Source organism: Salvelinus sp. IW2-2015, unplaced genomic scaffold (genome assembly GCF_002910315.2).
Source record: "Salvelinus sp. IW2-2015 unplaced genomic scaffold, ASM291031v2 Un_scaffold5221, whole genome shotgun sequence".
NCBI lineage: Eukaryota > Metazoa > Chordata > Actinopteri > Salmoniformes > Salmonidae > Salvelinus > Salvelinus sp. IW2-2015.
In genome coordinates this window covers 6104-24353 of record NW_019946486.1, presented here as the reverse complement: position 1 = coordinate 24353, position 18250 = coordinate 6104, and the positions used below count along the sequence as shown (strand labels likewise).

At 46.0% G+C, this 18250-nt stretch overlaps 1 protein-coding gene across 1 annotated transcript; it reads right to left on the bottom strand.

Annotated features, from left to right (window-relative positions):
* Positions 1-4400: 4400 nt before the first annotated feature.
* Positions 4401-15372, bottom strand: LOC112078072 (calcium-regulated heat stable protein 1-like). The gene is given in 4 exon segments (XM_024144420.1): positions 4401-4679; positions 4681-4753; positions 11163-11285; positions 15112-15372. Coding segments are annotated over 4 exon segments (648 nt in total). The 5' UTR covers positions 15327-15372; the 3' UTR covers positions 4401-4442.
* Between the last annotated feature and the right edge of the window lie 2878 nt (positions 15373-18250).

Sequence of the window (18250 nt, the reverse complement as noted above, 5' to 3'; positions counted from 1 at the left end):
AGAATGTACACAGGTGGACTCCAATCAAGTGTTAGAAACATCTCAAGGACGTGGAAAAAGTCAAGGGTTGAATACTTTCCGAATGCACTGTGTGTGTGTGTGTGTGTGTGTGTGTGTGTGTGTGTGTGTGTGTGTGTGTGTGTGTGTGTGTGTGTGTGTGTGTGTGTGTGTGTGGGTTGTGTGTATTATCTCACGTTTTGAAATATAATTTATTTAATGGTCTGAGAACAACATTTGCATGGTAATCAAGACTAGCCAATATGCAGTGATAATGTACTGAGCTTATAGCCTAATGACAAGCCTCATAGCTACAGAATTGTTGCTTATAGGTTAATGTTGGCAGAGGCGTTACGCTTTTTAAGGCATGTTTGTTATTTATTCTGAGTGTAGATCATCTCTGCCTGCATTTTGACTCCAAGAGATCTCTGCTCAGGCGAGGTTGGTGACCACTGCCTTACTTTAACCATTTTACAATGTCAACTTCAAATGGGGTCACGTCAGATGTGTCAGGATGTCCTCTTGGACAATACGTTTCAGTGGAGTAAATGTACAGATCTGATCTACAAAAAGATCAGAGACTCTGGGATCTTTTAATGTTGACTGTACTATACGGACTCTGTTTTACAAATCTTTCAATGAGAGTTGTTTAACTTTTTGTATTGTTTGTTGGTTTGGCAATGCCCCCGTTAACCAGAGAAATATGCTGAGAAGGATTATCACACACAGCAAGCAAGGTACTTGGAGTCAAACAGACAGGCCTGGATGAGATCTTTAAGGTCAGGACCTCCGCAAGGCTCACAAAATCATTTTAGACCCAAGCCACCCCCTGTACCCAGACTGTGAACTACTCCCCTCTGGTCGCAGGTACAGGGCGCCCCTCGACAGGGAAAACACAACGAGACAATCATTTGTGCCAGGTGTGAGATCTCTCCTAAATAGCTTGGGCTGATGTTCCTATCGACCCAGCAGGCTACTGTTTTTTTTTATTGTTATGTAACTGTTATGAAAGTTGTATTTAAAACGTGTACATGACACTGCAACAGAATTCCCATGGGGACAACAAAGTCAGTAAAGTAAAGAGTTGGGACGTTCCAAGGATCCCGACAGCAGGACCTGTTGTTCCACTCGTATCTGCCCCTCATTGGTCCCTCCTGATCTCCTCTTCCCGACTGTGTTCTAATCTTTGAGGACATGTTTTTCCATTGTTAGAGCATCTGGACGCATCTTATTGGAGGAGAAGGTCCTAGGTCCCTCCCCTCTGGCTTCTTCTCCAATGCACTATGAGGAGGAGGTGAGGAGAGAGGATGTGAGAAAGAGCCTTTGTCATCTCTGCATCCTGATCCTTACAGGAAGCCACTGTGAGCTGACCACCGGCCCTACAGGTTGCTATAGTCACCCTGCACCAGCATGCAGCTCTGTTGTCTACTTTAATTTACAGCTGAGAACAAACCCACTAACAGCCAAGACTTCACTCAACTGATTCTGTCTCTCAGGTGATAAGAAATACACAAGAACATGTTGAAAATAACATTTATATTGATCAACTATAAATAAAATCCAGGCAGAATGAATGAATTTGTAAAGCAGACAGACCAACTAGGCAGACCAGTAGGCAGACCAGTAGACAGACCAGTAGGCAGACCAGTAGGCAAGACCAGTAGGCAGACCATAGGCAGACCAGTAGGCAGACCAGTAGACAGACCAGTAGGCAGACCAGTAGGCAGACAGTAAGACAGACCAGTAGACAGACCAGTAGGCAGACCAGTGGCAGACCAGTAGGCAGACCAGTAGACAGACCAGTAGGCAGACCAGTAGCAGACCAGTAGACAGACCAGTAGACAGACCAGTAGACAGACCAGAGACAGACCAGTAGGCAGACCAGTAGGCGACCAACAATAGGCAGACCAATAGGCAGACCAGTAGACAGACCAGTAGACAGACCACTAGGCAGACCAGTAGGCAGCCAGTAGGCAGACCAGTAGACAGACCAGTAGGAGAGACCAGTAGGCAGACCAGTAGGCAGACCAGTAGGCAGACCAGTGGCAGACCAGTAGGCAGACCTAGTAGCAGACCATAGACAGACCAGTAGGCAGACCAATAGGCAGACCAATAGGCAGACCAGTAGGCAGACAGTAGACAGTGTCACACCTCCATTCTAAATAGAGATTTATGCTGTTAAGAATTCATGAAATTGTTTACATACCTGGTACAATGAGAAGATATTTTCCATTTCCAACAACTCCCAGTACCTCGCATCTGAAAACCACTCCCATCTGAAAACCCACCTCCCATCTGAAAACCCACCTCCATCTGAAAAAAAAAAAACGCCACCCCCCATCTGAAAACACCCCCCCATCTGAAAACCACCCCCATCTGAAAAAACCCACTCCCATCTGAAAACCCACACCTCCCATCTGAACACCCCCACCCCCACCCTCCTACCTCGCCCCCCCCCCCCCCCCCCCCCCCCCCCCCCGACCCCCCCCCCCCCCCCCCCCCCCCGCCCAGCTGAAAACCGCCCCTCCATCTGAAAAACCCACCTTGTGACGATCTGAAAACTGAACTCGTACCGCATCTATGAGCAACACACCTAAAGATAGCTGGGAAAATAAGATCATTGAAGACTAAGGTAAATGCATCACGCGTGACACCCATCTGAAAACACACCTCACCATCTGAGAAACACACGACTAAACCCCATGAAAGAATCAATCTGCAACCCATTTAACAACTCAAAACACACCCATAACGCACACCTCCCATCTGAAACCCACCTCCCATTCTGGAAAACCCACATCTCCCATCCTGAAACACACCTCATCTAACCCTCCGCATCTGAAACACACCTCCCATCTGAAAACGCCACACCTCATCTGAAAAACCATTTCCTCCCATCTGAAAACACACCTCACTCTGAAAAACACACGCTCAAAATCTGAAAAACACCGCCCCATTTTGAACACACACCTGCACATCTGAAAACACACGCCAGAAAAAATGAGGAAAAAATAAACAAGGGAAAAACTTAATCACAACAGTAGACTGAATACCGAAGGACCGCTGACTGCGACTTGACTATCCCCCCCATTTGAACACACACCTTCCATTTGAAAACACCCCCCATTTAAACAGCACATCAGCTCGTTAGGGTGACAGGCAGGGCAGGTGATTGCGACGTGGCGGCATCTTAATTGTAGGGAAGAAGAACGGACGATTGATAAGCATTTGGTATGGTGAATATGCCGTAGGTGGAATGTTAGCGTTGCGTCGAGTTCGCAAAGAATAGAGTGAAGTTAGTATGAAGTGTAAGATGACCGGCATTCAAGGGATGGTAGAAGCGAGATTGCGTGTATAGACGCAAGGGTTGAAATAGATTCGCAGGTATTGCAAGAGATCATGTAATTATGGATGATTATAACAAGTACTGGAAGAAATCAGGTTGTTACAGGATGCAGAATAAGAATGCGGAAGGCAAGAGAGGTAGAAGGGAATTCAGGTATTAGAGGTGTGTCACTGAAAGGTAAGCCTCAGGAGACGGATGAACAGCAGGGGTGTCCGCTGGGTGGAGTTGACACGCATAAACCGGAGGTTTTAGTGTGAGGACGTGAAGGGGAAAGTTTTATTATGAGGAGTAGAGGAGTGAAGGCGTGTGATTCAGAGATAATGTACGAACTGTAGTTAAACTTGATCGTTCAAAGACAAACCTAATCAGGGAAGTGGATGGAAAGAGTTGTGATAGAGGAAAGGGTGAAGGGCGCTGGCGGGAGCTAGTTGTGGGAGAGGCTTGAAGATGGCGTACTACACATCAATAGACGATCGTATAGATGGAGCAAGGACAGGAGTAAGAAGATGATGAAGTGAGATGTAAGACACTAGGAGGTCCGATTGAATGAGATGAGTATTCAGTCTAGTATGGAATGGTAGCTCCATGCTGAAAACCCACCTCCATCTGAAAACCCACATCTCCCACCTGAAAACACACTCCCATCTGAAAACACCTCCCATCTGAAAACACACCTCACCATCCTGAAAACCACACGCTCCCATCTGAAAACACACCTCCCATCTGAAAACACACCTCCCATCTGAAAACACACCTCCCATCTGAAAACCCACCTCCCATTTGAAATCACACCTCCATTCACACAGAACCCTGTTATTCTGTTTTATTCAACAGTCACACTCACAAATAGGCCGAGATTCAATCTGATCAGGCGTTGTCGACGATGCGGCTTTTAAAAGGCAACGTTTACCATGTTCGTGGAGATGTGCATTAACTCCACAACGCTGCAGATGCTTGAAATGTGCATCGGTCGACAGGCACTGTGGCATTGAATCCAATTGAACAGGAGATCTCAGTGATATTAGTTCAAACCAATGAATAAAACTACAGAACCATGTCTTGTTAAAGTGATGCAGCTTTATTTGATTAACCTTCCCGTCTAATGATACATGTCTTCCCCATTCAAATACCAACCTTTCCATTTCCTCCCACAACAAGCATTAACCCCATATGTCCCTTCAGAAAAACTAGAAGAGGGGACCCTTTCCCTGTTGACATTTCTCCCCTCCAGAAACCTCCGGGACTCAGGAGGAGCTGAGCAGCGCCCCACCCAGGTCTCGTGCTTCGATCCTGGGTTGAGGTGGGTGATGGTGACATCCACCGCCTGGATCTTCTCGGTACTTGGGAGGGATGGAGCACACCTTGTAGCTCACCTCATCTCCTTCCATTGGCACGTATTCCCCTTCGATACTGTAGAGGGAGGAGGGATGAGAGAGAGATGAGAATACATGCTATTCTTTATCAGTGTGTTCTTTTCCATCTGTCTTCTCTCCTAGAACCACGTGTACACGACTCTCAGAACCATGTACACGATCTCCAGAACCACGTGTACACGACTCTCCAGAACCACGTGTACACGACTCTCCCAGAACCACGTGTACACGACTCTCCCGAACCACGTGTACACGACTCTCCCAGAACCACGTGTACACGACTCTCCAGAACCGACGTGTACACGACTCTCCCAGAACCACGTGTACACGACTCCTCCCCAGAACACGTGTACACGACTCTCCCAGAACACGTGTACACGACCTCAGAACCACGTGTACACAACTCTCCTAGAAACCACGTGTACACAACTCTCCTAGAACCACGTGTACAACTCTCCTAGAAAGCGTGTACACAACTTGCCAGACAAACATACACTGAGTGTACAACACATTATGGCACCTGTTCTTTCCATGACAGACTGTCCAGGTGAAAGCTATGATCCCTATTGATGTCACTTGTTTAAATCCACTTCAATCAGTGTAGATGAAGTGGAGGAGACGTTAAAGAAGGATTTTTAAACCTTGAGAGAATTGAGACATGGATTGTGTATGTGTGCCATTCAAAAGACACACAAAAAAAATAAGAAAATAAAATCTGTCATTCTGCCTCTGAACAAGGCAGTTAACCACTGTCCCCAGTAGGCCGTCATTGTAAATAAGAATTTGTTCTTAACTGACTTGCCTAGTTAAATAAAGGTTAAATTAAAAATTAAAAAGGGTGAATGGGCGAAGGTGTCCATAATGTTTTGTACACTCAGTGACTCGTAAATAACCATCTCCCGCCCTCACTTCATCCAATCAGATCATGGCTCTCTGTTCCTACTCCCTCCTACAAGCAGCAACTCAAGAGGGAGCCACCAACACGGAGAACAGTGAGGAGCTGGACAGAGGAGGCAGACTCAATGCTGCAGGAATGTTTTGAGAATACTGAGTGGAATATGTTTAAAGACTCATCCATCAACATTGAGGAATATACATCGTCAGTCACAGACTTCATTAGAAATCTGTGTTGATGATGATGTACCCACAAAATAACAATCCGGACAATACCCAACCAGAAACATTGGATGAACGGAGAAATCCCTGCCTGCTGAAGCCCATACTGCAGCATTCAATGTCAACAGAACGAACCCGTGGACCTATCCAACACGACTGGTAAGGCCAGCAGGTACAAGCTTGTACAAGGCCAGCAGGTACAAGCTGTACAAGGCCAGCAGGTACAAGCTGTACAAGGCCAGCAGGTAAAGCTGACAAGGCCTAGCGTACAAGCTGTACAAGCCCAGCAGGTACAGGCTGTACAAGGCCAGCAGGTTACAGGCGTGTACAAGGCCAGCAGGTACAAGCTGTACAAGGCCAGCCAGGTACAGGCTGTACAAGGCCAGCAGGTACAGCTGTACAGGCCAGCAGTACAAGCTGTACCAAGGCCAGCAGGTACAAGCTGTACAAGGCCCGCAGGTACAGGCTGTACAAGGCCAGCAGGTACAGACTTACAAGGCCGCAGGTACAGGCTGTACAAGCCAGCAGTACAGGCTGTACAAGGCCAGCAGGTACAGGTGTACAAGGCCAGCAGGTCGCTGTACAAGGCCAGCAGTACAGGCTGTACAAGGCCAGCAGGTAGCAGGCTTACAAGGCCAGCAGGTACAAGGCTGTACAAGGCCAGCAGATTAACAGAAGTCCCAGAGTCACCCAGCTATATCAAGAGGCCATCAGCACACAATGACCGCAGGCACAGTCTAAAAGAGTGCCCCAGCTGAAACTGTGCCAGACAAAGCTGCAATTGCGACCAGAACCAGTCAAACAAGACCCAGAAACTGAATCCACTGAGCCGGAGACAAACAACTTTTCTTGTTATTCACCACGAACCCCAGAGATTCACCATGAACCCAGAGATTCACCCATGAACCCCAGAGATCACGCAGAACCCAGAGACTCACTACGACCCCAGAGATTCACCATGAACCCCAGAGATTCACCATGAACCCCAGAGATTCACCATGAACCCAGAGATTCACTATGCCCAGAGATTCACCATGAACCCAGAGACTCACTATGAACGCCCAGAGATTCACCATGAACCCCAGAGATTCACCATGAACACTAGAGATTCACTATGAACCCAGATAGTCACTATGAACCCAGAGACTGACTATGAACCCAGAGATTCACTATGAACCCAGAGCTTCACTATGAACCCAGAGCTTCACTATGAACCCAGAGATTCACTATGAACCCAGAGACTGACTATGAACCCAGAGACTGACTATGGGAAACAGCGTGGCAGTGTGGAGCTCCACTTGTTCCCTCGACTCCGCTACGACCAGCCACACCACCCTGATAGGCCAATACTCTGATCCCTGGCACCGCCTCCACCACCATAGAGAAGGATGATTGGGAGATGGGGAGGATGTATAGCACATAATAATATAAATCCGTCAGATGCATGGACTTGAACCAACTGCTGGGAGTCTCCGACTGCAGTAGCCGGCGGCGGGGGAGTGGGAGCATTTTGAACTTGCTACCTTGAGGTTCAGGACGGGACGCTACGTTCCATCGCTCTTGGGGACTAAAAGTACCGGCTGTACCAATCGCTCTGTACTTCTGATACGAGGACCACTCGAATAGCGTCTATATGAAGGAGAGAGAGAATCTCCTCTCTAAAGACGGGCTCTAGGACCTCAGGGACCAACGACGCCACGAGAAAAGTGGAACGACGCACAGCGAACTGCAGACCGCACCCCCTCGTCACCGTCCTCATCACTGGGTGAGTGGGAGCTGGTATTATTATGTGTGTTGAGGCTGTGACCCACAAACTTACTCTGAGATGTGGACAAAGATGTCGCTGCCTCCGTCGGCTGGTGTGATGAAGCCGTGTCCTTTAGTCCGAGAGAAACACTTACATACGCCGCTGAAACAACGGACCCTCCGCTGGCACGCTCCGCCCTACACCACACACACACACATACACACACACACACACACAATAAAAGGCAGGCAACATTTACAAAAAGGAACAATGACAAGCTTGCAACACGCATCTAATTATCCAGTATGAATAAGATTTGATATATTTGGTTCCCATTCTTCATTGTAACCACGACGACTCCACAAACAATATGAGCAGATTAGTCTCAATAAAGAAATGTTTTGATCAAGTTAATCAGAAAGAATGTTGGCACTTATTCATTTTGATCCAAAGCCAGAAATGAGTGAGTCACTCAGCTTTATGCTGACAAATATAGATGTTGCTGTTAAATAGCCTACTAAATAGGCCAAACCTAGATGAATATTAATTGCCTAAATAAAACTAGTACATTTCATTAATTAAATAAATGAACTAGCTCAGGTATTGAAAATATGGGCAAATCTTTTTCCCCTCCTATCCTCGCTGTACTTTCTTACATTCAGTTTCTTCTTCTCATCAGTAGAGAAGGCTCCCGTGTATCAAGAAACTCCCTTTCTATAGAGGGGCTATCACTCTCACACTGGTGTAAATAAAGACAGTGTGTTATCTAGAATGGTTTGTTTATGTTTTTGAGGAGAGAAACCAAAAGGCCACCGTGTCTATTTTTCTAAAATCATCAGTCCACATGTCAAGTGTAATTGAGCCATTGTATTTAAGTTCTCTTTCCACTCCGGACACCCGCCTGTTGTTTCTGCCTGATGCAGGATCCAGCACAGAGGAGAGACTCTCGCGACAAAAACATTCAAACCTCCATTCATTTACTCTCCCAGAACCACGTGTACACGACTCTCCCAGAAACACGTGTACACGACTCTCCCAGAACCACGTGTACACGACTCTCCCAGAACCACGTGTACACAACTCTCCTAGAACCACGTGTACACAACTCTCCTAGAACCACGTGTACACAACTCTCCTAGAAACGCGTGTACACAACTTGCCAGACCACAAACATACACTGAGTGTACAACACATTATGGACACCTGTTCTTTCCATGACAGACTGTCCAGGTGAAAGCTATGATCCCCTATTGATGTCACTTGTTAAATCCACTTCAATCAGTGTAGATGAAGTGGAGGAGACCGGTTAAAGAAGGATTTTTAAACCTTGAGAGAATTGAGACATGGATTGTGTATGTGTGCCATTCAAAAGACACACAAAAAAAATAAGAAAATAAAATCTGTCATTCTGCCTCTGAACAAGGCAGTTAACCCACTGTTCCCCAGTAGGCCGTCATTGTAAATAAGAATTTGTTCTTAACTGACTTGCCTAGTTAAATAAAGGTTAAATTAAAAATTAAAAAGGGTGAATGGGCGAAGGTGTCCATAATGTTTTGTACACTCAGTGACTCGTAAATAACCATCTCCCGCCCTCACTTCATCCAATCAGATCATGGCTCTCTGTTCCTACTCCCCTCCTACAAGCAGCAACTCAAGAGGGAGCCACCAACACGGAGAACAGTGAGGAGCTGGACAGAGGAGGCAGACTCAATGCTGCAGGAATGTTTTGAGAATACTGAGTGGAATATGTTTAAAGACTCATCCATCAACATTGAGGAATATACATCGTCAGTCACAGACTTCATTAGGAAATGTGTTGATGATGATGTACCCACAAAATAACAATCCGGACATACCCCAACCAGAAACATTGGATGAACGGAGAAATCCCTGCCATGCTGAGAGCCCATACTGCAGCATTCAATGTCAACAGAACGAACCCCGTGGACCTATCCCAACACGACTGGTACAAGGCCAGCAGGTACAAGCTGTACAAGGCCAGCAGGTACAAGCTGTACAAGGCCAGCAGGTACAAGCTGTACAAGGCCAGCAGGTACAGGCTGTACAAGGCCACAGTACAGGAATGTACAAGGCCAGCAGGTACAAGCTGTACAAGGCCAGCAGGTACAAGCTGTACAAGGCCAGCAGGTACAGGCTGTACAAGGCCACAGGTACAAGCTGTTACAGGCCGCAGGTACAAAGCTGTACAAGGCCAGCAGGTACAAGCTTGTCAAGGCCAGCAGGTACAAGCTGTACAAGGCCAGCAGGTACAAGCTGTACAGGCCAGCAGGTACAGGCTGTACAAGGCCAGCAGGTACAGGCTGTACAAGGCCAGCAGGTACAGGCTGTACAAGGCCAGCAGGTACAGGGCTGTACAAGGCCAGCAGGTACAAGCTTTAATCAAGGCCAGCAGGTACAGGCTGTACAAGGCCAGCAGATTAACAGAAGTCCCAGAGTCACCACAGCTATCCATAGAGGCCACAGACACAATGACCGCAGGCACAAGTCTAAAAGAGTGCCCCAGCTGAAACTGTGCCAGACAAAGCTGCAATGCGACCAGAACCAAGTCCAAAACAAGACCCAGAAACTGAATCCACTGAGCCGGAGACAAACAACTTTTCTTGTTATTACCACGAACCCAGAGATTCACCATGAACCCCAGAGATTCACCTGAACCACCAGAGATTCACCATGAACCCAGAGACTCACTACGAACCCAGAAGATTCACCATGAACCCCAGAGATTCACAATGAACCCCAGAGATTCACCATGAACCAGAGATTCACTATGAACCCAAGAGATTCACCATGACACCAGAGACTCACTATGAACCCCAGAGATTCACCATGAACCCCAGAGATTCACCATGAACCCCAGAGATTCACTATGAACCCAGATAGTCACTATGAACCAGAGACTGACTATGAACCCAGATTCACTATGACCCAGAGCTTCAACTATGAACCCAAGACTTCACTATGAACCCAGGATTCACTATGAACCCAGAGACTGACTATGAACCAGAGACTGACTATGGGAAACCAGCGTGGCAGTGTGGAGCTCCACTTGTTCCCTCGACTCCGCTACGACAGCCAACCACCCTGATAGGCCAATACTCTGATCCCTGGCACCGCCTCCACCACCATAGAGAAGGATGATTGGGAGATGGGAGGATGTATAGCACATAATAATATAAATCCGTCAGATGCATGGACTTGAACCAACTGCTGGGAGTCTCCGACTGCAGTAGCCGGCGGCGGGGGAGTGGGAGCATTTGAACTTGCTACCTTGAGGTTCAGGACGGGACGCTACGTTCCATCGCTCTTGGGGACTAAAAGTACCGGCTGTACCAATCGCTCTGTACTTCTGATCGAGGACCACTCGAATAGCGTCTATATGAAGGAGAGAGAGAATCTCCTCTCTAAAGACGGGCTCTAGGACCTCAGGGCCAACGACGCCACGAGAAAAGTGGAACGACGCACAGCGAACTGCAGACCGCACCCCCTCGTCACCGTCCTCATCACTGGGTGAGTGGGAGCTGGTATTATTATGGTGGTTGAGGCTGTGACCCACAAAACTTACTCTGAGATGTGGACAAAGATGTCGCTGCCTCCGTCGGCTGGTGTGATGAAGCCGTGTCCTTTAGTCCGAGAGAAACACTTACATACGCCGCTGAACAACGGACCCTCCGCTGCACGCTCCGCCCTACACACACACACACACATACACACACACACACCCACACAATAAAAGGCAGGCAACATTTACAAAAAGGAACAATGACAAGCTTGCAACACGCATCTAATTTATCAGTATGAATAAGATTTGATATATTTGGTTCCCATTCTTCATTGTAACCACGACGACTCCACAAACAATATGAGCAGATTAGTCTTCAATAAAGAAATGTTTTGATCAAGTTAATCAGAAAGAATGTTGGCACTTATTCATTTTGATCCAAAGCCAAGAAATGAGTGAGTCACTCAGCTTTATGCTGACAAATATAGATGTTGCTGTAAATAGCCTACTAAATAGGCCAAACCTAGATGAATATTAAATTGCCTAAATAAACTAGTACATTTCATTAATTAAATAAATGAACTAGCTCAGGTATTGAAAATATGGGCAAATCTTTTTCCCCCCCTATCCTCGCTGTACTTTCTTACATTCAGTTTCTTCTTCTCATCAGTAGAGAAGGACTCCCGTGTATCAGAAACTCCCTTTCTATAGAGGGGCTATCACTCTCACACTGTGGTAAATAAAGACAGTGTGTTATCTAGAATGGTTTGTTTATGTTTTTTAGAGGGAAGAAACCAAAAGGCCACCGTGTCTATTTTTCTAAAATCATCGTCCACATGTCAGTGTAATTGAGCACTTGTATTTAAGTCTCTTCCACTCCGGGACACCCGCCTGTTGTTCTGCCTGATGCAGACTCCAGCACCAGAAGAGAGAGACTCTCGGACAAAAACATTCAAACCTCCATTCATTTACCAAAGGAGAGTGTAAATCGCTGAGCCTGGTGTGAAAAAATCCCCCAATTTGTGTCACAGTTTAGACTAGCGATGTATCAGCGTTCTAACTCCCCCTTGTGGTAGTGTGGTGCAATGACAGAAGATGAGGCATAAGATCAAACTTTTAATTGAGGTACCACTTTAGTGTATATACATTATATAGTGTTATGATATGGGAGTAGTGGTGTTATGATATATTATATAGTGTTATGATATGATATGGGAGTAGTGTTATGATACGGCGCACGCACAGTGTTATGATAGTCAGGTACAGACCATGTAGCTAGGACCTAGACATATGAGTCAGGTTACAGACATGTAGCTAGGACCCCTAGCATAATGAGTCAGGTTACGACTGTAGCTAGGCCCTAGACATATGAGTCATGTTACAGACAGAGCTAGCCCCTAGACATATGAGTCAGGTTCAGAATGTAGCTAGGACCCTAGACATAATGAGTCAGGTTACAGACCATGTAGCTACTAGACATAATGAGTCAGGTTACGACCATGTAGCTAGGACCTAGAATAATGAGTCAGTTACAGACCATTGTAGCTAGACCCTAGACTATGAGTCAGGTTACAACATGTACTAGGACCCTAGACATAATGAGTCAGGTTACAGACATGTAGCTAGGACCCCTAGACAAATGAGTCAGTACAGACCATGTAGCTAGGACCCTAGACATAATGAGTCAGGTACAGACCATGTAGCTAGGACCCTAGACATAATGAGTCAGGTTACAGACCATGTAGTAGACCCTAGACATAATGAGTCAGGTTACAGATGTTAGCTCGGAGCCCAGACATAATGAGTCAGGTACAGATCCATGTAGCTAGGACCCCTAGACATAATGAGTCAGGTTACAGCACCATGTAGCTAGGACCCCAGACATAAATGAGTCAGTTACAGACCATGAGCTAGGACCCCATAAGACATAATGAGGTCAGGTTACAGACCATGTAGCTAGAACCCCTAGACATAATGAGTCAGGTTACAGACCATGTAGCTAGGACCCTAGACATAATGAGTCAGGTTACAGACCATGTAGCTAGGACCCCTAGACATAATGAGTCAGTTACAGACCATGTAGCTAGGACCCCTAGACATAATGAGTCAGGTTAAGACCATGTAGCTAGGACCCTAGACATAAGAGTCAGGTTACAGACCATGTAGCTAGGACCCTAGACATAATGAGTCAGGTTACAGACACATGTAGCTAGACCCTAGACATAATGAGTCAGGTTACAGACCACTGTAGCTAGGACCCTAAGACATAATGAGTAGTAGTTATAGACCATGTTAGCTAGGACCCCTAGACATAATGAGTCAGGTTACAGACCATGTGCTAGGACCCCTAGACATAATGAGTCAGGTTAACGACCATGTAGCTAGGACCCTAGACAAATGAGTCAGGTTACAGACCATGTAGCTAGGACCCCTAGACATAATGAGGTCAGGTTACAGACATGTAGCTAGGACCCCTAGACATAATGAGTCAGGTTACAGACCATGTTAGCTAGGACCCCTAGACATAATGAGTCAGGTTACAGACCATGTAGCTAGGACCCTAGACATAATGAGTCAGGTTACAGACCATGTAGCTAGGACCCCTAGACATAATGAGCAGGTTACAGACCATGTAGCTAGGACCCTAGACATAACCCTAGACAGTAAGAGTCAGGTTACAGACCACGTAGCTAGGACCCCTAGACATAATGAGTCAGTTACAGACCACGTAGCTAGGACCCCTATACATAATGAGTCAGGTACAGACCCTGTAGCTAGGACCCTAGACATCAATGAATCAGGTTACAGATCATGTAGCTAGGACCCCTAGACATATGAGTCAGTTACAGACCATGTAGCTAGGACCCCTAGACATAATGAGTCAGGATACAGACCCGTAGCTAGGACCCCTAGACATAATGAGTCAGGTTACAGACATGTAGCTAGGACCTCCTAGCATAATGGAGTCAGGTTACACGACCATGTAGCTAGGACCCCTAGACTAAAGCGTCAGGTTAAGACCATGTAGCAGGACGCCTAGAACATAATGAGTCAAGGTTACAAGACCATTGTAGCTAGGACCCCTAGACATAATGAGTCAGGTTACAGACCATCGTAGCTGGACCCCTAGACATAATGAGTCAGGTTACAGACACTGTAGCTGGACCCTAAGACATAATGAGTCAGGATACAGACCTCGTAGCTAGGACCCCTAGACATAATGAAGTCAGGTACAGACCTGTAGCTAGGACCCCTAGACATAATGAAGTCAGGTTACAGACCATGTTAGCAGGAACCCCTAGACATTATGACTCAGGTACAGACCATGTAGCTAGGTACCTAGACATAATGAGTCAGGTTACAGACCATGTAGCTAGGACCCCTAGACATATTGAGTCAGGTTACAGACATGTAGCTAGGACCTAGACATAATGAGTCAGGTTACAGACATGTAGCTAGGACCCTAGACATAATGAAGTCAGTTAACAGACCATGTAGCTAGGACCCTAGACATAATGAGTCAGGATACAGACCTGTAGCTAGGACCCCTAGACATAATGAGTCAGGTAACAGACCCTGTAGCTAGGCCCCTAGACATATAATAAGTCAGGTAACAGACCCTGTAGCTAGGACCCCTAGACATAATGAGTCAGGTTACAGACCATGTAGCTAGGACCCCTAACATAATGAGTCAGGTTACAGACCATGTAGCTAGGACCCCTAGACATAATGAGTCAGGTTACAGACCATGTAGCTAGGACCCCTAGACATAATGAGTCAGGTTACAGACCATGTACTAGGACCCCTAGACATAATGAGTCAGGTACAGACCATGTAGCTAGGACCCTAGACATAATGAGTCAGGATACAGACCTGTAGCTAGGACCCTAGACATAATGATCAAGGTTACAGACCATGTACTAGGATCTCTAGGCATAATGAGTTAAGCAGTTTCATAACTATTGAATTATAACACTAACTAGGTGTGTGTGTGTGTGTATGCAGTACTCACGCGGAGCAGGTCCTAGTACGTCTGGTTGGCAGGGGGCTGGGTATGAGGTAACCTCTCATGGGGGAGGGGGAACGGTCTCGGTGCCGGGAGGCTGGCGGGCACAGGGACCCAGGGGACAACGGAGAGACTGGGGAGCCAGGGGCCCTAGAGGTCAGGGGAGGGGTCGTAGAGCATGGGGATACTGACCCCTGGATGGGCGTGGCTTCAGAAGACATTGTGGGAGGGCAGTCGTGTCAACCACCTAGAGTAGACAGACAGACAGACAGACAGGCAGACAGACAGACAGGCAGACAGGCAGACAGGCAGACAGGCAGACAGGCAGACAGGAGAGAAAGGGAGGAGAAACCCAGTTGAGTTGTTATACTAATAGACCTGATGATGACATCACAGTGACCCTCTAAACAGTTTACAATAGACAGCAGAGGTGGACGTCGTGACTACAGAGAATAATAAGAGATAAGAGGGAGGGTTGTATCATTTCAGTCCTTCCCTCCTAACTCTTTCTCTTGGCCCATCCATCTCTTTCATTTCCTGTTCCACTGTCTAGGAAATGTATTTGGTCTGTCATTTCTTCCCTAGCCTGGGTAGCAGTCTGTTTGTGTCATTATGCCACTGTTAGACATGATGCACAAACAGAACTGGGACGTGATTTCTACTCTACTATGATAGATCAGTAGATCTGGGACCAGGCTAATTCCACTCTACTAGACTCACACTGAAAACTGTGATTTAGCTACATAGGCACTAGCCTGACTGCAGACACACAAACACACCCACTCCAAACCCTGGCCGTCCAATCAGTGTCCTCCTAGGACATTAAGAACCCTCTTCACCATGGCAACACCAATCAAAGAGCTGCCAGGTTCTAGCCCATGGGGCCTGTTCAGGAGGGTTTAATGTTACAGAACATTCAGATAGAAATGTGTAAACACATTTTATATATACAGTTGAAGTCGGAAGTTTACATACACTTAGGTTGGAGTCATTAAAACTCGTTTTTCAAACACTCCACAAATTTCTTGTTAACAAGCTATAGTTTGGCAGTCGGTTAGAATCTACTTTGTGTATGACAAGTAATTTTTCCAACAATTGTTTACAGACAGATTATTTATCTTATAATTCACTGTATCACAATTCAGTGGGCAGAAGTTTACATACACTAAGTTGACTGTGCTTTAAACAGCTTTGAAAAATTCCAGAAAATTATGTTGTGGTTTAGAAGCGTCTGATAGGCTAATTGACGTCATTGGGGTGTACCTGTGGATGTATTTCAAGGCTACCTTCAAACTCAGTGCTCTTTGCTTGACATCATGGGAAAATCAAAAGAAAGCAACAAGACTCCGAAAAAAATTGTAGACCTCCACAAGTCTGGTTCATCCTTGGGAGCAATTTCCAAACGCCTGAAGGTACCACGTTATCTGTACAAGCAATAGTACGCAAGTAACACCATGGGACCACACAGCCATCATACCGTCAGGAAGGAGACGCGTTCTGTCTCCTAGAGATGAACGTACTTTGGTGTGAAAAGTGCTAATCAATCCAGAACAGCAAGACATTTGTGAAGATTGGAGATAACAGGTACAAAAGTATCTATTCCACAGTAAAACGAGTCCTATATCAACATAACCTGAAAGCCGCTCAGCAAGGAGAAGCACTGCTCCAAACTGCCATAAAAAAGCCAGACTACAGTTTGCAACTGCACATGGGGAAAAGATGTACTTTTTGAGAAATGTCCTCTGGTCTGATGAAACAAAAATAGAACTGTTGGCCATAATGACCATGATTATGTTTAGAGGAAAAGGGGGAGGCTTGCAAGCCAAAGAACATCCCAACCGTGAAGCACGGGGTGGCAGCATCATGTTGTGGGGGTGCTTTTCTGCAGGAGGGACTGATGCACTTACAAAATAGATGGCATCATGAGGCAGGAAATTATGTGGATTATTGAAGACACATTTTTACTAGGATTAAATGTCAGGAATGGTGAAATACTGAATTTAAATGTATTTGGCTAAGGTGTAAGTAAACTTACGACTTCAACTGTATGTCATTCAGCAAACACTTTTATCCAAAGCAACTTAGTCATGCGTGCCAACATTTACCATATGGTGGTCCCTGGGATTGAACCCACCACCTGGTGTTGCAAGAGCCCGCTCTACGACCGAGCCGCGCTCTACCGACCGAGCGCGCTCTACCGACCGAGCATCTCTACCACGCTCTACAGAATTAAAATTGATTCAATTCAGATTTTGTGTCACTGGCTACCCACAATACCCATCATGTTAAAGTTAAATCATGTTTTAGAATGTTTACAAATTAATAAAAAATGTCTTGAGTCAATAGTATCAACCCGTTGTTATGGAACGCCTAATAAGTTCAGGAGTAAAAATGTCCTTAACAAGTCACATATAAATTACATGGACTAACTGTGTGCAATAACAGTGTTTAATGTCTACCTCATCTCTGTACCACACATACATTTATCTGTAAGGGCCCTCGGTCAGCAGGGATTACAAACACAGATTCAACCACAAAGACCAGGGAGGTTTTCCAATGCCTCGCAAAGAAGGGCACCTATTGGTCGATGGGTAAAAAAAACAGACAGACATTGAACACACCTTTGAGCATGGTGAAGTTATTAATTACACTTTGGGTAGTGTATCGATACACCCAGTCACTACAACTCAGTTGCCAGTGAGGAAGGAAACCGCTCAGGGATTTCACCATGARGCCAATGGTGACTTTAAAACAGTATGGAAAATAGATGAACTTCATGTCCTGAAAAGAAAGCGTCATTTGGGGCAAATCCAACACAACTCATCACTGAGTACCACTCTTCATATTTTCATGCATGGTGGTGGCTGCATCATGTTATGGGTATGCTTGTCATCTGCAAGGACTAGGGAGTCTTTTAGGACAAAAAATGAACAGAATAGAGCTAAGGCAAAATCCTAGAGGAAATCCTGTTTCAGTCTGCTTTCCACCAGACACTGGGACAAATTCACCTGCTCAAGAGCAAGCAGTAAAGCTTCATGTGACCAATGTTGCTTTGWAGCCTCTACAGATGAAACACTATGGAGTCATGGATACATTCCCTGTATAAACTGACCCTCCTCCTCTGGCTACAAATGAGATAGCCACA